Source organism: Emys orbicularis, chromosome 10 (assembly GCF_028017835.1).
Source record: "Emys orbicularis isolate rEmyOrb1 chromosome 10, rEmyOrb1.hap1, whole genome shotgun sequence".
NCBI classification, from domain to species: Eukaryota; Metazoa; Chordata; order Testudines; family Emydidae; genus Emys; species Emys orbicularis.
The window spans coordinates 13453461-13476908 of record NC_088692.1 but is presented as its reverse complement, the minus strand read 5'-3'; the positions used below and the strand labels follow the sequence as shown (position 1 = coordinate 13476908).

The 23448-nt window shown below is 39.5% G+C and overlaps 1 protein-coding gene across 1 annotated transcript in view; it reads left to right on the top strand.

The window, feature by feature from the left end:
* The window catches only part of DNAAF5 (dynein axonemal assembly factor 5), a 41780-nt gene that overhangs the window by 16238 nt on the left and 2094 nt on the right, over positions 1-23448 (top strand). Inside the window, exons 7-12 of the mRNA XM_065412528.1 lie at positions 1270-1413; positions 7408-7576; positions 11601-11748; positions 16854-17004; positions 19899-20055; positions 22706-22897. Coding sequence (XP_065268600.1) covers positions 1270-1413; positions 7408-7576; positions 11601-11748; positions 16854-17004; positions 19899-20055; positions 22706-22897 — 961 coding nt within the window. The remainder of the gene's footprint in view (positions 1-1269; positions 1414-7407; positions 7577-11600; positions 11749-16853; positions 17005-19898; positions 20056-22705; positions 22898-23448) is intronic.

Genomic DNA, 23448 nt, shown 5'->3' with positions numbered 1-23448 from the left:
TCTTCAGGGATATGCAGTTGGCCAATACCCTGTCTCCAGAAGATTCTTTGTAGCCCATTGTCAGATTTATAATTCCTTTTAAGAAGATTATTCTAGTGTTACAGGATCTGTTTAATTCTCCCTTTGAGACAATGTAGTTCTTTAAGTCCTTGTTTTAATGGAACGTGTTTCAGTGATGCTTAGAATGCTCAGAATTGGCCTTAATCACATTGAAATACATTATTCCTAGGGATCTACTCCACTGGAAGCACCACCTCCGGTGTTCAAGCAATGAGTCCATAGGACAGATCTGCAAAAAGTGCCACGTGATCTTCTATAAATTAACTCTATTAGACAATATAGAGAGTAGACAGACCCACATTCATCTGTTAGTGCAGCTTTTGGCAGAGTTGTCCTAACTTTTCTATTTGAGAAATAATTCTTCTCTATCATCGTGAGAGAATGCTATATAAATTACATTAGATAAATACCATTTATAGGTAAGAGTATTCTCAAGTTTTATTTATTTTCTTTTTGGAAATGGAGCTAACCATTCGTATGACAATGGTCTCTTTCTCTGATAGAGTATAGCAAATCATGGAACGTCTGCCTACTGTGGTCTTCTATGCTTTGTTACAGAAGACTTGCAAACTGACAAGAATTTTGAGTGAAATTCTGGCCCCATTGAAGTCAATGGCAAAACTCCCATTGACTTCAGTGGGGCCAGGATTTTATGCATTATGTTGCAATAATTAGGTGGGAGACAGACCTTCAGGTTTCCTTGTTTCTGTGTATTTCAATATCACTATGCTACTTGATATGTTCAGAAATTTGAACAACATTTGAGATTGGCACAGCAGAAACATTAGAAGTTAAAGAGTTCCATTTCAGGATAAGATGAAAATCTTCCTAGGAACCCCAAAATTCTTTAATGTATTTATCCAGCATATAGCAGTCATTGTGTGGCTAGCAGGATGATCCTTAATTTTTCTTAACAGGACAAGGTAACCACTTCTACAAGCAAAAAGCATGGGAAGAGAGTGTTAATTTGTTGCTCTACAAAAAATGCCCCATCAGTCATTATAAAACGGAGTGAATTGTAGAGTCTATGTTTGGAACAATAAATAGGCATCCGATTTAGCAGGATATGTAGAATTTATCTTATTTATTACTGTCATCTACTAATACCTGACTTTTAAAGAGGATTGTGTCAATTTTACTGGCCTGTGAAAGAAAGGGTGTCTAACGTTGTCTAACAAAACTCACACCTTTAATGCTTTTTGTTTGTAGATCTTTTATATGGAACAATTGCTTTGTTGCGTACAAGCGATAACTGAAGTGTGCCAAGAAGACTGCAAAGAAATTAGCCTGCAGCTAATGAAAGTTTTGGTGACAATAATGGCAATACCACGCACCGAACGTCTTCATGAAAAGGTGACACTAACTGTGAATGGGTGTTTTAAATGAGTAAAATCCTGGTTGGTTGGTTGGTTGGTTTTTACTATTGGTAAGGCGATTTGTCTAAATGCAATGTAAGTAACCTCTATAAATTTCCCTGCTCTTAGGCTTCAAGCCTTGCAAGTGCTTAACTCAGAGCTGAGCAGTAAAGATTAAAGAGTTCAGAAGATTCAGTCAATGTGTGGCCCCGGGGGCGCACATAGAATGCTATAAACTCTGTCTGTCTACTCATTCATTTCCCCAAAAGTTCCTTTGGTTTTAGTTTGAGTAAAGACCCTTACTGAAATACCTAGAGCCAGATCCTCGACTGGCATAAATCGTTATAGCTCAATTAAAAACATGATTTATACCAGCCGAGGATCTGAACCGTAGGACAGTAGTGTTTTTATTTATTTATTTTTACAGTTCTTTCAAGTTCAGCATATTCTGTCTATTGTTGCAAGAGTGAGAGGTTGGCATGGACTAATTATCTTAGCATAGGAGTGAAACTGTGGAATTCCTTAGTTCTTAATTGCAGCTCTGATTTAGGACTTTGGTCTTGAGCAAGTCCTTAAACTTTTCTGTCCCCAGCTATCTCCACAGGGCTGTTGCTAAGGTTGCCTAATGTTTTGAAAGCATTCTGAGGATTTAAGAGAGCTGTATAAGAGAGTATTATTGTTAGTCACCAGTCCAGACACTGAAATTTCCTGCTTTAATATATCAAGCAGCTCTAAGGTGTTCTGTAACTCTGTTATTTCCTGATTCTCTTACCAGAAGCTCCTCATAACTGCTGTGCTCTTCTTCTAGAGGTTTTTTGTTTTGTTTTTCTTTTTAAAAAAAACCCTAATTATTATCATCATATGTAGTACACTATAGTCATATAGTGCCTTTCATCCCAGGATCTCAAATTGCTTATCAAACATTCAATTAAAGTCTTATAACACCCTTGTGAGGTAGCCAAATCCTATTTTATTACAAGACAGGTAGGTATTTATAACCACTTTACGTAACACTTTTAAAGAGGGGAATTCTTATCAGAAGATGCATTACTGACTATGAATATCTTATAAGATCGAACAACTTTTTATTTTAGGCATCATAAGTTAAGTATCCACAGGTTAGATTCTTCACCCAGTTCACTCTTCCTGTTAGAAATTAATCTAACTTTCTCTTTTAAAGATAGCAGTGAAAATCCCTCAGAATTTTCCTGTTTCATCTAAGTCCTTCTCAAAGATGTAAATGCTCCAGGAACAAATTTTCCCCATTGCATCTCTATTCCCAAAAAGTCAACATTTCTCAATTGTATGCCTTAACTGATGAGTCCATGAGGCATTACTATCTGGCCTGGATACTAACGTTCAGAAATCTGTTTTTCTATAATGTGTAGCTAAAGAAGATTATAACAGCTTGACTCAGCCACAATTTTTCCACCAGGCTAGAAAGAAATTCAAACTGTCTAAACATATTCTCCTCGCAATATTGTTTTTGACTCAAAGCAAGCTCTCCTATATATGCACAAGTGGCCAGTAAAGCATTATAATTGCATCCCGGAAGGGAAAGAGAACTAAATAAGGGAAGTTTGGGCTGTACCATTTGATTATGGTGGCCTTTTGCTTTCATATCCTTCCACGGCTTCAACTGCAAAATCTCCAAAGTTGCCTGTAGAGAACCATGAACTAGTCGAGAGACGCCTTACTTGAGCTGCTTTTTATTTTGCCACATCAAGGACTCTGTTGTGGTGAGATGAACAGGAATCTTTCCTTTAAAGGTGTTCTCCTGAATAACCCACTGTCATAAAGAAACTACAGAACCAAACCTTTAATGTTGGGAGAAGGGGTTCATCTGAAGGGAAAAGGTAACCCCTAAAAAGGACCTCAAATCCAAGATTGTTAGTCTTCTAGACCAGATATTGATGAAAAAAAGCAAAGAAGTTTTGCAGAGAGTCATCCTGGTGAAGGCTGAAAGCAGGGCACCCCCAAGTGTGGTCTAAGGCAAACAATCATGTGGCATTAGGGGGGCCCTGCTTAACAATACGTTCCTTTGAGACTGGACCCAAGTTCTCTTCTGGCCACAGAAGAACAATCAAACTACTAGTCCAAAAAAATGAGTTTCAAAATGGATTTTTTTTCTGTGCTTCACCAAACATTGAGGCTTTTACAGTAGTTGACCTATTCACCTCTCATAAGAAATCTTAAGAGGTGTTGCAGTCATTCTCTAACATCAAGGACAACATCTACAGAGGCTGTGATAATAAGTAGTCCTTTTTTCTAACCATTATCTCATCTCCTTCATTCTCTTCCCCTCCTTCAAATCCTCCCCCCAAAAAGTTAAATGCCAATTAAATCAGAAAGTCATCCTTACTCACTATAACTCTTTGGTGGCCTACCCAAGTCTGTTTTTTTTTTTTTACCTGCTCCTTAATTTGATGGCTGTTCTACTTCCTCTTGTATTGCTTTCAGGCATTATAGTCCAAAGACCTGTGTTTTACCAGTAATTATGGTCCTGTTACCAACAGGCTCCTTCCAAAGAGGCATATCCTTTGAAAGTTAATCTGAAAGGGAGAAATGAAACAAAGCTTACACAAGTATTGAAACAAGGTGCAAGAGAGTCTTTCAAACTCAAAGTCAAATTACACAAGGAACTAATCTGGGATACATTTTTATAAACTTAATTGTGAATGGGTGAGTCCCCAAACAAAAATATTTGTATGTTACGCATCTCTGCAGTTTTTGGCTACAGAATGGGCAATAGTGTGGACGCACCCACTTTCCAAACTTTGCAAATCCATAGTCCTAGAAGTAAAGCAGTTTCATGGAGATAAATTCTGGTTCTTGCATAAGACAAAGAAAATCCCCTACAGTTATTAAAGGCTTTGGATATTATATTTACAGATTTTTTTTTCCCAGTTGACATTACTTTGGATGAAATTCTTTGTTCTCGTTAGCTTTTTTTCAGCAAGACAGATGAGATTGGGTAGTTCCAATATTTCAGGTTTGTCACAAAGACAAATATAACCTGATTTTTCAGTTACTGAGTACCTAACTCCCAACAACTTCAAAATGGGCTGCAGCTTTCAGTATCTCTAAATATCAGCCTCATAATGCTTAAGGCTATGTCAAGAATTTATTCAACTGTGGTTTGTATATCTTCAGATTCTCCTTCCCTCATTATTAATCTGTTCCACACTTAAAAAGAAGAGCATTGCTTATGTTTTGTGAAGCCCCATAAATTCTACCTTAAATGATCTAAGAATTTCAATATATTTCTTGTGTATTTCTTCCAAAACCTCCACAAAGTACAATAAAATGCTTTTTTTACATAATGCATTTCATGCTCTGTGCCCTAGGCTGCTATACAATCCATATAAACAACTCCAAAAAGCAAAATACCCTATTGAAATAGTTTGTCCATAGAATACAAATGGCTTACAACTAGCTTAAAAGTAGAAATATGTTGTTCTGAGAAGAGTTCCTTATTCAGGATCAAAAGATCTTGTGAATATACCTGAACCATCTGAACCTTTGAATTACTAAACCTCCAGGTTATTATTTAAGGAGGCTGCAGAGATACACTGGTGGGGCATCAATGATTCTCTCATGTGCTTCTAATTGTAAGAGAATAGTGCACTCTACTCTTCATACTTACTCGATTTTAGCTCCTCTGCTGATCAGTTAGCGATGGCACTGATTTCTTTGCGGGAGGCAGTGAAGCCTAGTGCATAGAGCTTTGGACTGTGACTCCGAGATCTGGATTCTATGCCCAGCTCTGCCGCTGGCCTGCTGAGCGACCTCAGGCAAGCCATGTCACCATGTTGTGCCTTGGTTTCCCCATCTGTAAAATGGGGATAATGATACTGACCTCCTTTTGTAAAGTGCTTTAAAATCTATCAATGAAAAGCACTAAATAAGAGCTAGATTTTACATTATTTACTTGTCCTATAGAAAATGGAGACAGGCCATCAACTAAGCACCATGAAAATGGGGTAAGACCACCTACTAAGCACTATGCTAAGCACAGTGCTTAGTTGGTGGTCCTCCATTTAGATGGATGGAACTCATTTCAGCCATCAGATAGCAGCTCTGTTAGATCAATACTGAACTTGTCCAGATTTGAACTGGTGATATAGCCGTTTAAAGGCTTTATATTCCTTTACCACTCTTGTGAGTCATCTAGTCCTTTCATCAGGTCCATTTTGATTGTTGGTATGAGGATAATTCAGCATTTGTACTTACAGGTAGGTCTATGTCACAGTGCTGTAAGTTCATCTCTTTGAATATTTATAGAAATTAAAACCCTTGCCGGTTTTCTTAAGAGACTCAGTCAAATGTATTACAAGGTTGTGAAGCTAATGCTGCACATTTGCCTATCTGTGGATTTAATGTGTACCCTCCTATGTTACTAGCACAAATGGAAAGTTTGAACAGTTTATTGTAAACCACCTGTGAACAATGCTTCTATTGTATCCTTGACTGGAATTACATCATTTTGTACTTTATTTTTTTTCATGGAAAAAGGAAAAGTTTGTTGTGATTGTTTATATGCAGAATGATAGACAACGGTTTTGATCTCAGATACACAGCTCAGTCTTGTGGAATGGTATGATTTATTTACAGGTCAACAAAAATACTTTAGAACACAAGTATGGAATAATTTTGACTAGAATGCAAAGATCCTACAGAAAGGAGCAATCCATTGTCTTGGGTGCAGGCAAAGTCGCTTAAAGTATAATCTTTGTATTTAGCAAATCCTGCCTTTTCTAAAATCTTTTCACATCTGGCACTTCCATAATGACTTGTCAGGCCAGCGATCTATGTTCAAAATTCTAAAGGGGCCAGACACCAGAACAGTTGAGTACAGTTTAAAAACAGCAAAACAAATGCATATAATTTTAGTTGCAGTTAACTGTTTAAGGCCAAATTATGTCACCCATATTCACATTGAATTCAGTCTTACACCGTAAGTAGTCCTATTGGAGTCAGTGGGGCTCCTTGTGAAGTTAAGGTACTGCTCAATGTGGGGATATCACAATCTGGCCCATAGGGCCTGATCCAAAGCTTACTGAAGTCAGTGAGAGCGTAGCCATTGACTTCAGTGGGCTTTGGATCACATCTTTAGTGGACATGTACTTTGGATAGGAGACTTAAGGAGCTATAAAAGCAAACAATTTTATGCATGAATACACCTCTGTTATAGATTACTATGAAAATCCTTATGCTTTCTTGCAAAACACATAACTGTAGCTTGCATGTTCATCTGGTGTTTCTTTATTTACATGTTTCACTTTTTCCTCACTGAATTAATGGAATTGGTAACATGTAAAAATGAAGAAGGTTAATGTCAATACTGTCCCCAAACTGGCAGGAGTTGGGAGTGCTGCAAAATCAGCATGCTCAGCCTCTGGGAAGATGGAGCACCTAGCATGTTTTTCTAAAAAAACATTCTGGCTGATCCAAGAAGTAGTAGTGATAGGCTTTGGAGGCAACCACATCCAGCTATTTTTGCTGGAGAGAGGTCACCTATATAAGTGTTTTAAGCATTATTGAGTTGGGGAGGAAACCACTACTTACCTACATGGAAAAATAACTGTTTTACAATTTTGATTGACTGTGAGGTCCTTTTATGTGACACTGTGAGTTTCATCAGTTTTGATGTTGCATTGCAGAGTTCTGTGTGATGTCATAGGGAAGTCAAAAAAAAATTTCCATTTTAAAACTGAAGTTAACAGGTATAATACTGTGATAAACGATGTTTAAATATTGACCATGACTGCCCTATTAAGAAACCGGAGGGTTTTTTTGTCTCTTGAATTTTCTTATATTTTATTTAAAAACTAAAAATAACTGATACTTACATACGTGCCTTTGCTGTTCTCTGAATTCTTGATGGTGATGACATTATGGTCAACTTCATCAAAAATTTCCAAAAAAGTTTTTTTAAAACCGACACTTTGGTTAACTTCACCTACTTTGGTTTTTGTTTGTTTTTAAACAGGTAGAGAAATCAATGTGTTCATTAGCTCAGGTGCAGCATTTGAGTGGTTTTCATGATCTCTATAAACAACATATAGATCAGCTTATGGAATGGTTATCTGTATCGCATGATCGTTGGAACTGCTATTCTCCAGAAGTATTACAGTTAGATGTCATTGCCACTCATTCAGGTATGACTCATTAACCAAGGTAATGGTGACGGTAGATATTTCTTATGTTCTACAACAGTCTCCATGCCTTTCGAACATGCTGTATTTTATAAGTTTAACATTCAGAAACTTCACAAGTTCATGATGCAAGAAAAGGAATGAAGTTTTGAATTATTTAAGGAGCATTTCAGAATGTGTGGTCTGCCCGGAGAATAACAAAAATATTCATTTAACACTTGAATTTTTAGTGTAATGAAACAACTTGTGTACTTATTTTAAACTGTATGTTTTACGTTTATGCCCCAATCCAGCAGAGCATGCAAGCAGGTGCTTAATTTTAAGCATTTGAATAATCCCATTGAAGTCAATGAGACTACCCATATGCGTGAAGTTAAACACATGCCTTCATCTTCGCAGGATTGGGGCCTTAAAAATCTGATATTCTAGAAGTATTTTTTCTTGTTAACACAGGTAATTATTTACCTGAATGCAGCTATAAAAATTTTACCTAAAAATTCATATTTTGGATAATCGCTATCGAAACTTGTATAAATAAACTCACTTAGGCAACTGAAATTGCTTGAAAAGACAGGAGTGGTGGACATTCCTCAATGGAAGAAGAATTACTTAGTGACCTTCTCTTTCCCCTTCTTACAGTGCCATCCTTAAATGTGTCATAAGGCCTTCTCTATCACCATTTCTCCTTGTCTTGCATCTATGATTTTTCTAGTCTCCTGCTGGAACAGGTACCCCAACATAATTCCCCCTATTATATCTGGTAAAATCCTCTATGGTCTTTTAGGGACAAGTAGCACCATCCTAACTGTTAAGACTTCCAGTGATAAATTACTCAATCTCCCTTCATCTCCAAAAGTGCCTCAAGAAGCCTACCTGAGGCACCTCTTTTGCTTTGCACAGAGACCAGCCTCTCTAAAAATTCTCCTCACTCTTAGGACTTGTCTACACATGGAGTTATTCCATAATAGCTTTTGCACTTTGAATTCACATCTACCTTAATCCTAGTTAACTTTAAAATGTAGACTAGCCCTTAGAGAAAAACAACTGTCCAATACAAATATCAAGAGGCCAACAGTCCTCCTCCTCCTTTCCTTGATTTATGGAATTTCTAGACATTTGTCTGTTTTGCTTAATGAAAAATAAATCATAAAATGTCTGGGCAAATATTTTGGCTTTCATCCATAGTGGTGATATGCTCTTTTCTGTGTTTTCTGTCTTGTCTAAAACAGCAACTCCTAGTACTATTCCCATTTTCTTTTCATTCCCACACATAATGTTTCATTTAATCAATTTAATGAGGTTTACTCCTTTCCAATTCCACCCTTTTTTTTTAATTTGCTGGAATTGGAATTTCTGTTGAAATAAGTGGTGTAGATTATTTTGTTCTCCATCTATTTAACTTGCTATTATCAAAATATGATGTAATGGCATTGTTTATAACAATACCTCAGGTCTAGCATAGAGCAATGCATCTGAATAATTGTTACAAAAATAAAACCTTACTTAGGGCATGGAAACTTACCAAGGTGTTTTTTATGCCCTGTGTTTAAATCTAGACATCTGAGATTATTATTTTGTTCCAAGTTTGAGACAACACACTTCCAGATACTAAGTGGTGTTGAACTTCTTTTGGAGTCTGAATACTTTAATCAGGCAGTTCTTCATGTGACATAATATTGTTGCTGTCACTTGGATAATAATGGAGATTTAACTGCTACTTTGGAAGAAGAAAGCATCACAAGTGTTTAAACTTGACCTATACAGAAAAAGAATTTCTTGATTATGACATAATGAAAAACTTCTTTAAAAAAACCCTTTCCAAAGTGTTTTCTGCTTATGTTGGCATTAGAAATACCCGGTATTTTTGAACCTGTGTTTGCTGGAGGATTCTTTGAATGACTGGAAAACTATTGGGATAGACATCCGCAAGAAACTAAAACCTGAGCAGTTGCTAAGGGAAAGTAGATTTTAGTCAGACTGTTCACAATCCTGTGACTAAAATAATGTTAATGAAAGCAGACATAAACAAACTCCTGATAATCACTTGGGAGAAGAGTTCTTGTTAAAAATTCAGATACCTCTCTCCTTTCAGGTAGGATTGAGGGAGCTCCTACTGTAGTTCTCTAGTTCTTCTGCAAATATAAAGAGGGCAAGACTAAGGTCTTGTCTACACTTAAAATGCTACAGCGGTGCAGAGGCACCACTGCAGCGCTTCAGTGTAGATACTACCTATGCCAACAGGAGGGTTTTTCCCATTGGCATAGGTAATCCACTTCCCCAAGAGATGATAGCTAGGTCAATGGAAGAATTCTTCCAGTGACCTACCACTATCTACTTAGGGACTTTGGTCAGTTTAACTAAGCCATTCAGGGGTATGGATTTTTTACACTCCTGACTGATGTAGGTAAACAGACCTAATTTTCTAGTGTAGATTGGCCTTAGTATTTCTGAGGTGAACACAGATGCAGAAGGAAGAATTCTTTTGAATAAAAAGCACAAAACCTTTCAGGTCTTAATCATCACAATGAATCAAAAATAGTCACAAACTTTAATTTCCCTTTTGAGGAGGACAGCTTTAAATATACTGGGTTAACACTGTGTTTGTGTATTGTTTAGGAGTGAAGAATAGATTATTTATGTAATCTCCCATGCTGAAATTTTAAAGTATTAACAGACTAGAAAATTTATTTGAAAAGTATGAACTTATTTCAAATAGAATAGTAAACTAAAACATTCATAACAATCTTCAAAATGCAAAAAGCCTGAGATAAGAAAGAAAAGAGAAGAAATAGCACTTCTATAATTGTTCTGTCCAATGTTTTGAGGTTAACCATCCTGAACAAGCCCTTTAATATAAATATTTTGGAGACAGGAGACATTAAGGATCTTCTTGGTTTCTGTAAAGGAGGGCCTTCAGGGAAGAGGGGACTCCAGACCATCCTGCTGTCTGGAATCTTGGGATGAAATCATGGCCCCATTGAATTCAGTGGTAATATTATCATTGATTTCAGTCTGCAGTTAAACACCCGCAACTGGCCCATGTCAGCTGACTCAGGTTCATGGGACTTGGGCGACAGCGCTGTTCAATTGCTGCACCCACTAGGGAGGCTGCCCAGGCCCCAGCAGCTTACACTCAGGCTCTGAAAGCTACCCAGCCATCAGGATTGATTCCACCAAACATCAATACCTTCATGAGAATACTTCTTCCCCAGGTCTTCAACACCAAGGTGTAGTAAAGTTCTCAGCTAACCTCCTCACAATAGTCATTGGAAGCTTTCACTTGCTCCAAACAATATAAAAATAAGGCTGCTCGTGACCCATAATATTTCTTTGTTTTTTGTTTTTTTCTTTGCCAGAGCAGAGTAGAGTATCACCTGGCTTCTAGCCAACCTAAAAACAGTCTTCTGCTCTTTCTTCCTCAGAGCAATGTAAAACAAAATACAGCCCAGCCTGTAAATAGTCTGAATCAAATACAGATTGAAACCTACTGGAAGTTTACAACCAGGTCAGTAGTGGCTTGGTCACACTAGCTGCTTAAAACCCTCCCAGCAATTGACCTCTTTCTTACAAATAAATCAGGATAGTTAACAGGCTTCAGCTGCTTCGTGGCTTGGCAGTTTTAACCCTTGTCATTCCAGTGGGCAGTGGAAGGGCTTTCTAACATAGCCACTCTTCTGTCCCACTCAGGACTCTGACAACTGATACGTTGTGTCATAGTTATTTTGCAAGGACTGATGCAGAACACAAAGTAAAATATTAATTTAACACCAGAGACCCCTTATTAAATGGGTGCATCAAGTCTGTTCCGATGTTGGACTCTTGGCCCATCAAGCCCTTTCGGCTGCACAGGAACAGACCAAATGGCGAATTATTGCTACAGCCGACTATTCGGCTAAAGGTTGAAGAAGAAAAGAAGTAGTTGACCTTACAGATTTTACTGGATTTATACGCTAAATACTCAAATGCAAGATTAAAATAAATAAATATTTAATACAACTCAATCAAGATTTAAATATTTATTTTCTAGGTCCTATAATAGGTGAAGCCCTTCAAGATTTCATTCTCATCCTTAAGACGTGTCTTCAGCCAACCAAAGACCCACTAATGCGCTTAAAGCTTTTCACTATTTTAGCACAGTTGCTCCAGAAAGCAAATGAGACCATCAACTCTCAGGGGTAGGTACAGCTCTGATTTCACACGTACCACCTGAACAGTACAATGTTATTCAAAAATCAAGTTCATGGTAGTTATTTAACCCCTGTGGCTGTGGCTGCATTAGCGTTTCGGGGGAACTCTCACCGTGTACTACAGGTCTCTGACATTTTTACTGTCATATTATCTAACCCTGCTCAGGAGTGTTTGGCATGACACAGAAGTAAAAAACTCTGGTTGGGCAACGGTGGATGGTTTGGTTTTGTTTGTTTTTAAAAACAAAAACCTACTGTAGAAAGGCTATGGTTGCTGTGAGAGCTGAGATGAGAATTTTAGGAATGGAACAGTGTCTTGCTGGTTGGCTGTTACAAGCAAGGACTGAAGATTTATACCCTCCTTTTTGAACCGAAAGGTTTTAAGCCATGTTTCTAAACATCTCTGCCTACGTTGTATATTCAGATCACTCTGGGGCCTGAACTGCAACATTTAATCATATGAATAATCCTATTGAAGTCTGTGAGACTACTTATGTGAATAAGGACTTCTTCTCCCATGAGTGGTTACAGGATCAGGCCCAAGATTTGTAAGTCTTTTTCCACTAAAAATAAGGGAGGTCAGAAGCAATTTGGAAAGCATTTGCATTGATCTGAGATTTAACCATTTGCTGTATGCTGATGCACTACATCTCTGACCTGTAATTTAGAGTGCAAGGTCCTTGGGGCCAGTACCATATCTTCCATTTGTTTTATACTGTCCTTAGCTCTCTCAGGGTGCTTAAATATTTTATTAGTTACTTATTGTTAGGCTAAACTATGAATGCCCAGCACCCCATGTGACAGGAAACTGCCAATACCACCTACTGGTTGGGCGGGGGCGTGGTGGATTGTTTCTTCCCAGGCGTTCCCCTTTCTCACCACTGCTCTATCCTGCAGAGGTCTGTCCTCAGTGACTCAGCCCTCCGGCCAGGTCATGTTTGCAAGTCCAGCCCTTTCAGGGTATAAATAAAAAGTCCAGTAACGAGGAGGTCTTCAGGATCAACTGGGAGGTTCAGGGCTTCCCTCTTGGGTTAGGGCCTTGTGGTCCAGACCCTTGTATCTTCAGGGTCTTCCATCAATTAGGTTCCCTGTCAAAGGTTAGGCTTTAGTAGTTGAGCTTCTTTAGGTGTTGGTAGGGGAGCCTGGGCCCCATCTGGGCAGGTAGGTAATGTTTGGCAGCTAAGCCCTGCACCTTAGGATGCTATGCAGCTGCCTCCCTGCATCACTTCCTACCAGAGAGTCTTTTGCCTGGTGGGAAGTCCCTTTCCTGGGGTCGTCTGTTTCACCTAATCCCACCAATTCCTTTGGACCCTCAGATTTTTGGGTCTCTGTGATCAGGGTAATCCTCTCAAGTGAGTGAGTGCCCCACTCCTTTATGACTTCCCTAAAATATCTCCAGTCTCTGTTTAGGATTACTGGGTATGTCAGGTTAGATGCTAGTGCTACAAAGAGGTTTCCCATAGGTTTCCCCACCAATATTGCACTTCTGTAATGGTTGTACATCTCCGTGCACACACTGGAGGAAGACAGCTTCTCCTGGGATACCCCGACTGTCCATCAACTGTTCTTTAAGCAATGTCTGGCTGCATTCTGACTCACCTGGCCCTTACACTTCCACCCCGTTAATTTGTACAGAGACTACCATTTTTAGTAGGGCCTCGTTTTTTGCCCAGTTTTCAGCTGTCTGGACTTGCCCATAGTCACACTCTGTAAAGGGGCAGTCACAGCAGAGGTGACCCTATTTCCCAAAGGCAGAAGTGTTCCCTAAAGTAGAGGTCATAGCCTGTTCATCACTCAGGGAAAGTCTCTCTCTCCTCTCTCCCCTCCCCCCCCCCCACCCCTCCCCAGAAGTCCTTCTCTGTAGGCCCGAATATTCTCTGGGTTTCTGTTCCAGGTTGGACCTGGGACCAGCAGACTTGCTGTGACCTTGGGCCGTTGGAAACATTCAGAGGCGTAGTTCCAATTAGGCCAGCCTCCTTGTCTGGCACATGCTTCAGAGCGCTCTGGACCCAGTATATCTACCACCTGGTATCTTGGAAGGGGGTCTGTCTGCAGCCATGTAATTGCCCATCAAGCTTAGGGACTCGGCCAGTATCTTAGGCCAATGACATACCACAAAGTCTCTTCCCCCATACTGGGATGATCAGGATAAACTGCTCTACTGAAACTTTCTCAGCCACCTGCACCCCAGTTCACGTCTTAGATTGTAGTTGGCGCCAGCAATGTTTCTTGAGTTTCTGGCCCACCACCTCAGGTGGATATTGTGGAAATTACGATGATATGCTTCTGCCCTCTCATATGGAAATGACTCGTATTTTGTTAAAATTTATTTGGGTATAGCATATTAATATTGTTTATAAAATAAACTGTAAATAATTCAATTTAATAGCAAATTGAATTTGCTAATTACAGTTGTGGAACAGAAAATGGAGAAAAAGGATAAATCTAGAAGAAAAAGTATTAAAATAATTGACATCTAAAGAAAATAAGGGTAGAGTATAACTATTTGCATATGTAAAATGGAAATAATGATTTTTTTACTCTGTAATAGCACTTTGAGATCTACTGATGATAACTGGTATGTAAGAGCTAGGTATTATTATTATGGACATAGAATCATGTTAGTTTTATAAACAAGTGAAGACGAAGTCTCAAATTAGTGAATGCTATCAACAAAGAGGAAAAAAATCTCATTGTATGGAGATAGCTCATATTTAGAAGTTGGCCTGTACAGATATGATTGAGATTTTAGCATTGTATAAAGTACATTCTTACTGTTATACATATAGTAATGAAAATGCATAAATACATAGTATCATTGTAGAAGTAACCAGAGAGATTCCAATGTTTGAACTACTACCTCATCCTAGAAAATGGTGTTCACTTTCTTTCAGTCATATAATAGCATTCATTATGTGAAAGTAATTTGCTTTCTTCTTCTTACACATTTTAATTATTCAGATTGACAAGTTCCTATGTACCTTAATAGCAGCTTTTGTGTGGCCATCTCATTTTGTCTAAAAGTCTTACAATATTAGCCCTAATTTGCTTCACTGATACCAAATACAAGGCATTTTTTGAAGAAATTATTCTTCACAGATAGCATGCCATTATAGTAAGTAGGAAAGGCTGCTGGAATCTACCTTTATGTTTTGACAGATTTTCTTTAACTGTTTAAAGAAGGCCTTACCAAAAACACTAAAGTAGCTAAGGGTCACTTAGCACAGACCACCTTAGAGCTAAAAGGAAATTTGAAGTAATAATGGTCCACACTCAGGGCTTTCCTAGTAACCTATTGTGTAGAAAATGACAATTATCTTTTGAAAAAAACTTTACAAATGCATTAAAATGTGTAAATTGTAGAAACTGTAAATCAAAGGTTTTTGTCAGATATTTATTTGATTTTAGAGGTTATGTTTCTTGTTTATTGCTGATTCTTAAGTGCCACCTGCTGGGCAAGAAGCAGAAATGAGAACATAATCGTGCATATCTCTAATTCTGATTGCTATTATAAACTGAAACAGGTAAAATCCACACACATTTTTTTTAATCATACAGAAGATATAGATTTCCAATTTGTATGTATAGAGAACTAGAGAATCAATGTGCTAGAGAATTAATGCCTGGCACACTAGCCAATCAGATTATTTAAATCATCTCTCCATATTCTGACAGGTTTCAGAGTAGCAGCCGTGTGAGTCTGTATCCGCAAAGAGAACAGGAGTACTTGTGGCACCTTAGAGACTAACAAATTTATTAGAGCATAAGCTTTCGTGGGCTACAGCCCACTTCTCGGATATGCATCCGAAGAAGTGGGCTGTAGCCCACGAAAGCTTATGCTCTAATAAATTTGTTAGTCTCTAAGGTGCCACAAGTACTCCTGTTCTTTCTTCATATTCTATTCAGATTATACCTACCTGATAAGGCCCTTCCTATCCATCTAGTAAGGACTGGCAGTAATAGTTACATTCCTGTGGCAAAAGGTCACTAGCAGTCCCTGTTGGACTGATACGTGGCCACTAAGGAAATCTTTGTCACTTTTTTTTAATGTTTGGGGATTAATGTTTGTCACTGACATCTGCACACTGTGTACCTCCAATCCATGGCCTATCTTTATAGGAGCCACTTACTTCACCCTGAAGCCAAAGGGACTTTTGGGGAGGTCAGCAGCGGCTTTTCTTTGTGTGTGTGTGTGTGTGTGGGAAGGGGGGGCTGGTGTCCAAAGTCTATACACTTTTTATACTCAATTTAAAATGAGGATTGTTTTAGCTGGAATTAGATGAGCAATCAGGTATAGTTGTTTAGATTTACAACAGCTTTGGCTATTTTAAGAGCTTATTCAACAGAGGAGAAGGAGGAAGAAATGGTTAATTCTTGTTCATGATCAAAGGTATCACTGATTTACATATAATTTCATTCATTTGCATAATGAAATGGGTGTACTGCATGTAGGTGGCACCCACTACACACAAGCATGGTGGACATCCCCAAAATCCAAAAAAACCCTTGCATTGATGCTGGCACCACCAGAAAATCCTACAAAGCTCTTATCCTAGGGAGAGTGGCTTCTGAGCGAAGGAAAAGTTGAATTATTCCAATGTGGATTTGGTGTAATATCAGTAATACGGGTCTCATCAATAGCAAATACAGTTCTCACTGTATATAACATCGTTCATTGGACTATCTCAAAGGGCTGCACAAACTTTAATGAACCTTCACATCACTTGTGTGAGCTGGGCGAGTATTATCTCCACAGTTGGTAAATTCATACACAGAGAAAGTAAACAGCTTACCAAGATTAACACAGCAAGTCATTAGCAGAGTCTGAAATGGAAAAATGTCCAGACTCCTCTTTCTCTGAATATGTTAGTTATTTGTTTGAAGTCCAGATATTTAGTTGAAAAAAGATAAGCAATTAAATTATATTAATATATCTATATAATCATATTGGATACATATATTTAATTTTTTTATGCTATGTTCTTCCTATTCTCTCTATTTCGTTTCCAATACTGAAAACTCTCCATTTCAGCCTTTGAATCTCTTTACCACTTTCTCATGAACCTTTATTTGCTTTTTTGGGGGGGCTTTAGGCAGTTTCTTAGCTACCTTGAGATCGTGATAAAAGACATATTGGCTCCTAATCTGCAGTGGTATGCTGGAAGAACAGCAGCTGCCATCCGCACTACAGCTGTATCATGCCTTTGGGCTCTTATTGACAGTGAAATGCTTTCATCAAAAGAGGTAAACTCCTCCTTCCCCAACAAATGTACTTTAAAACCAAGGCAGGAAAACACAAGACACACATAGTAAACACAAACTTACCCTTTACAAAATTAATCCTTTAAAAAATGTAATGTTTTAAGATGTTTGCAATATTGTTGTAGCCATGTTGGTCCCAGGATGTGACTGAGAGGTAATATGGATGGGTGAGGTAATATATTTTATTGGACCAACTTCTGTTGGTAGAAGGGCAAGCTTTTGAGCTTGACAGAGCTCTTCCTCAGTTCGGCGGAAGGTAACCAGAGTGTCACAGCTAAATATAAGGGTGACAGATTGGTAAGCATAAGGGGTACACATTCATTGTAGGAGACCACTTAAAATTAAGTGGGCTGTTAACACTGCTACAGACTTAGGGCAAAGGAAGGTAGTAGGCAGTAGGGTATTTTACTCGTTGTAATGAGCCATAAAACCAGTGTCTCTCTTAAGTCCATGATTTTTAGTGTCCAGCAGAGTTATTAATTTAAGTTCCCAGGCTTGTCTTTTGAAGGTGTTGTGCAGGTTTTCTTTGAGGACGAGGACTGAGGGGTCAAATATGGAGTGATCACTTTGTGAAAAGTATTTACCCATGGGTGATATGATGTTTTGGTCTCTTACCATTTTCCTATGTGAGTTCATCTGAGAGCATAGTGATTTTTTGTTTTCACCCACATAGTTGTTTGGGGACATTTGATGCACTGGATGAAGTACACCACGTGTTATGATAGGCATGTATCGGACCCATGAATTTTGAAAGCTGTGTTGTGGGGGGTATTGATCTTCGTAGAGTGGAGATATGGCTGCAGATTTTTTTTTCTGTTATTCAGGCAGGGTCTGGTGTCACTTTGACTTCTTGTGTCCTGCTCTGTGGGGAGCTTGCTTCTGATGCTGAACTTGGTGAGGTTGGGGGATTGGAGGTTCGGGAAAGGTTTATTTCAGGAAGTGGACCCCATCAAGTATGAGTTGTAATTGTTTTGACTCTGTATGGCTTCCAGTGTGGGGTAACCAAGAAATGTATTGTCTCTAGGCAGGCACTCAGTTACCACAGAGTATGCTGCAAAGGATACACACCTTAACTCACTTAAAACCGCCTTCACCAAAAAAGGACACTTTCTACCAGAGAAGTAGATCATATCATGAAACGGGCCACCCAAATACTCCCAAGAGAACCTGCTTCAATACAGAAACCTCCCTCCAACCTCACATCCCTAGCTGTCACCCCACACTGGAACCCATATGGGTTATCATCAAACAATTACAACCTATACTTGATGGGCACAACATCTTGAAAGAAATCTTTACTGATCCCCCTCTTCTGGCCTTCAAACAACCCCCAGCCTCACCAAGCTCATCATCAGAAGCAAGCTCCCAACAGACCAGGACACAAGAAGTTAGTGACACCAGACCTTGATTGAACAGCAGATGAAAAATCTGCAGACATATCTCCACTGCTACGATGATCAATACCCTCCACAATACACCTTTCGAGATTCTGGGGTCCAACCCATGCCTATCAAAATGTGTGGTGTACCTCATCCAGTGCATCAAATGTCCCAGTAACAACTATGTGGGTGAAACCAAACAATAACTATGCTTGTGAATGAACTTACATAGAGTATTTTTGTCTTTTATTATTTTTCTATCACCTGTGGACGAATACTGGGAAAAGGGAGCAGGTTTAGGCAAAGCTTCATCTAGGTCCAAGTGGCATCTTTGAATCATATTGTTTTTTCTTATACAGTTCACTGTAAGATGAGGTTGGTTATGGTGCAGGTCACATTGAGAATACTATGGGCCACAGTTAATCTACTGGTCTCATTAACATCACTCCCTCATTCTGTTTAACATGTAATTAACTATAAAGTATTGCTTTTTAAAATAAAGAAACAAGTGACATTAAAAGTGCTATTAAAACTACCTAATCTGGGGGGAGAGGTGTCTGTGATAGGCCCTGATTCAGCAGAATGCTTAAGCACAGACTTAACTACATGCATAAGCACTCCCACTCAGGGCCGGCGCTTCCACTAGGCGACCCTAGGTGGTCGCCTAGGGTGGCAGGATTTGGGGGGGTGGCATTTTGCCGCCCTCGGCGGAAATTCGGCGGTGGGGGGTCCTTCCACTCTGGTCTTTGGCGGAAATTCGGCGGCAGGTCCTTCACTCGCTCTGGGACCCGCCGCCGAAGTGCCCCGAAGACGCGGAGCGGAAGGACCCCCGCCACCGAAGACCCCAGGCCCCCTGAATGCTCAGAGGAGGAGCGCTGCTGCCTAGGGCAGCAAAAACCCTGGCGCCGCTCCTGCTCCCACTGACTTCGAAGGGACTACTTATATGCCTAAATTAAGCACATGCTTAAGTGTTTTGCTGCATCAAGACCATTGTACCTTGCTACAGTAATATGCAGTACAGAATATACATATTACAAAAGACAAAAATATGAAATTCAACTGCAAGCATGCTGTATTACAAAGGCCTTTATTTAAATTTTCCATTTAGATCATGAGCATTATCTACTAGTGTAGAAAAATAATCATCTCCAAAACATGGAAGTCTTACCAAAATGGTTTTTAAAATACATGAAAGTAAGTTAAACATATGCCTTTGCCCCTTACACAAGATTCAACTGCATGTTTCCCCGAAAGCGCTCATCAAAAGACCGGTCTGCTAGTCTATTTTCATTCTCCATGCTGAATGAAATGCAAAAAATAAAACAGCAAAAATTAAGTATTATTATAAATATTAGCTAGCAATTGGCTTTTTAAAAATGATTTTAAAGCAGATAGCATCTTTGACAGATCTCCTGAATGTTAAAATAACTAATTAGTACACGGATTGCAAGTGACTGAAAAGCTACTATTTTAATATGACTTTTTTATTGATTGTAGATTTTTAAACTAGAAGATGCACTGATGCCTCAGGTAATCGCCACATTGGATGAAGATTCTAAAATGACTCGATTAATGGCTTGTCGCATTGTCAGTGTTATTTTAAATATCTGTGGGAAGCAGTTTGATCTAGATAAACTCAACAACATTTATCCTGGTATGATTTTTTTTTTAAATGCTGTAAATATTCTTAGAATTTAAAATAATATTTTAATTCTTCCGTATAGAGGAGATGTCAGCAACTCCATAGCTAACATTGCATTTGCTTTTTCACCTAAAGCAGAGTTTTTGAGCATGAAAAATATGTGACTGGTGCATTAGGCAGGTCACAGGCTGACCCTAAGACTTTTTTCACAATCTGTCTAGCCCTTCTGCAGTTTCTATCACTGTCCTCTAGCCTTGAACCTGTGTACAGGGCCAGTATGAGGCCCAGGCATGGCTTAAGTGAAATTTAAACAGTGCATAGACCTTGTGCTGGTTCTCTACATAGAGGTAAGCGTTACCCTGAGTGAATAAATTGCTTTCCCAGCCATTCATTCCTTCACTGTCCTGTACACATGCACTATCTAAAGGAAGGCAATTTCTACATTCTTTGATCTGGTATTTTATCAGGGTTCGTAGGTAATATTTTTCCTCTAATAATTTCATAAACATACAAACTTTGGGAAGAGGTTGTACAGTTTTGTGCATTTGGCAGCATTTTTGTTTGACAGGATGCACTCCAATGTCCTGATCCTGCCAAGACTTGCACATGTGCTTAACTTTATCAGCTTTAAATAGTTTCACTTGGGGTCACTGGGTCTACTTATGGTGTGTAAAGTGAAGAACATGCATAAAATTTTTGCCGAATCAAAGCCTAATGTATCATAGTGCTATTGTGTGTTTGCCCACTAGATGGAACCTTACTCTATAGTATCCTCTCCTCTTCAAGACCTGCCTGCTCCTCATCTGCATCATTCCCAACTTAGATGGCATCAAATAGTGCGCATTTTAACTAGGGGTCCCAGGCATCCGGTTTTCCACCGGAACGCCCGATCGAAAAGGGGCCCTGGTGGCTCCGGTCAGCACTGCTAACCAGGCTGCTAAAAGTCTGGTCAGTGGGGCTAAAGGCAGGCTCCCGAGCACCTGCACCGCAGTTCCCATTGGCCGGGAACCGAGGCCAATGGGAGCTGCGGGGGCGGTGTGCAGAGCCCCCTGGTCCCTCCACCTAGGAGCCGGACGTGCCGGTCGCTTCCGGGAGCTGCCTGAGGTAAGCACCGCCTGGCCGGAGCCCATACCCCAAACCCTCTGCCGCAGGTCGGAACCCCCCCTCACACCCAAAATCCATCCCAGAGCTTGCACCCCACATGCCCTCCAGTACCCCAACCTTCTGCCCCAGCCCTGATTCCCCTCCCGCCTCCAAACTCCCTCCCAGAACCCCCCCCCCCCACACACATCCCAACTCCCTACCCCAGCCCTGAGCCCCCTCCAGAACTCCAAATCCCTCATCCCTAGACCCACCCCAGAGACCACACCCCCAGCTGGAGCCCACACCCCATCCCCTTGCCCCAGCCCTGAGTCCCCTCCCGCACCCTGAACCCCTCATTTGTGGCCCCACCCTGGAGCCTGCACCCCCAGCCAGAGCCCTCACCCCCTCCCACACCCCAACCCCTCCCCCCACCCTGTTGAATGAGGGTGGGAAGGAGAGAGAGAGAGAAGGAGGGAGGGGGGATGGAGTGAGCAGGGGTGGAGTTTCAGAGACGGGGCGGGGGCGGGGCAAGGGTGTTCAGTTTCGTGCAATTAGAAAGTTGGCAACCCTAATTTTAACTGTAGAGCCGGCAGAATAGAAATACATTATGCAAACAGTAGCTATGCTCTGCTTCTTGCCAATACTGTTCAAAATCATGCTGACAGCACACCATGAGGTAATCCTATAAATAGACTCCACTTCAAAGAGTAATGGTAGTACTGTTCTATACAGACAAATGTGTAGATGTACATGCAAAAAAAAGCCAGGAGGAATGGATAATGTGCATTTGTATTAAAAAAGAATCTGCAACTCCATACAGTCGAATAGCTTTACTATTTGACTTTCTTAGGATTTTCTATAGCACCCATCAGCATAGTAGCTAAGTGCTGAACTAAGTGGTCCTCAGCACAATCTGCTGGGGAGTGGGTATCGGGAATGGTGATTTTAAATGTGTCTTTTTCCCAAGTAGGGCGCCATAGTCATTAATGTGTTTGCCACATAGCACAGCAGGAAACCAGCAACTCATTTTATAGGCATAAATATACAGTACTATCACTGAACAATTATCAAAGGATTTCCTCTTCACATCCTACTGGACTGCATGAATGCAGTACCTCAGTCCTGTACACATTTAGATAGTCTCAAACTCATAGTAATTTAATATACAATATTAGCTCAAATAACAATAACTGACAGAAATGTTTTGCTGAAACAAGTGTTGATGTTTCAAGTTCTAATTAAAATTCCATCTGTATTTTTGTAATGCCTGAGTATAAATTCATAATATCTTTATGGAGATTTGCTTTTAAATAAAAATCAGCTAAATCAGTAGCAATCAAATAATGATACACTGTACCTAATAATCACGCAGTATATTTGATATATTCCAGGAACTCAAAGAATGGTGACAGAAGCAACATTATAAACTTTAGCTTTTAACAATCGTGAAGTTCATTTGTATTTTGCAGTGTCTCGCAATATAAAAGAAGAAGAAACCATTTGAAGATTTGTCTTTATTTTATGATTTCTCACATCTGTCCAATGTTACTTGTTCAATTACGTATATGCTTCTTTTTAGAACTCTTAAAGCGGCTGGATGATGCTGCACATGATGTACGACTGGCAGCTGCTCAAGCCTTAACTAACTGGTTTAAATGTATAAGAAATGATGATGAAAAAACTGTACTTAAAAGTAATATTGAGTTTCTTTACCGAGAACTGTTGATTCATCTGGATGACCCTGACCAAAACATCCAACAGGCAGTCTTAGGTAAGTCATTTAATGAGCTATAGGTTAATGAGCAATTTAGATTGAATATTCAGTGTTGGATACAAATAGGTGGGTGGGTGTATTTGTCCTCTCTGGAAACTAGATAGCTTCTTCTCATCCCAAAGCATCTTTACAGATACAGGAAGCACTAGTGACACCATTCATTCCTGTCCACTACTTGTTCCTCCTTTAAGCCCACTGTGGTCATACCTCTGCATATGATGTTCCAACATCTAGTCAGTGGTTGACCTTTAGGTCAGACTGACCTTGGTTGTGTTGCATTATTTTCTTTGGCACCATATCTTCAGTTTGTCTTCTACAGTGTCAGCACCATTGTAATCTTTTCAATTGCAGCCAATCCCATACCCTGCTTTTACACCCTACTCTCCATCTAACTTCATCATTTATTTTAAAATCATTCCACTTTTACACCTGCCATCTTCCAAACAACTCTCATTTTTACTGCCTCCAGCCTTCTGATGTCTGTTTCATTTAATGCAGCTGCTTCATTAGAGTAATACTGTTAATATACTGGCTTGATAAATTTTCAC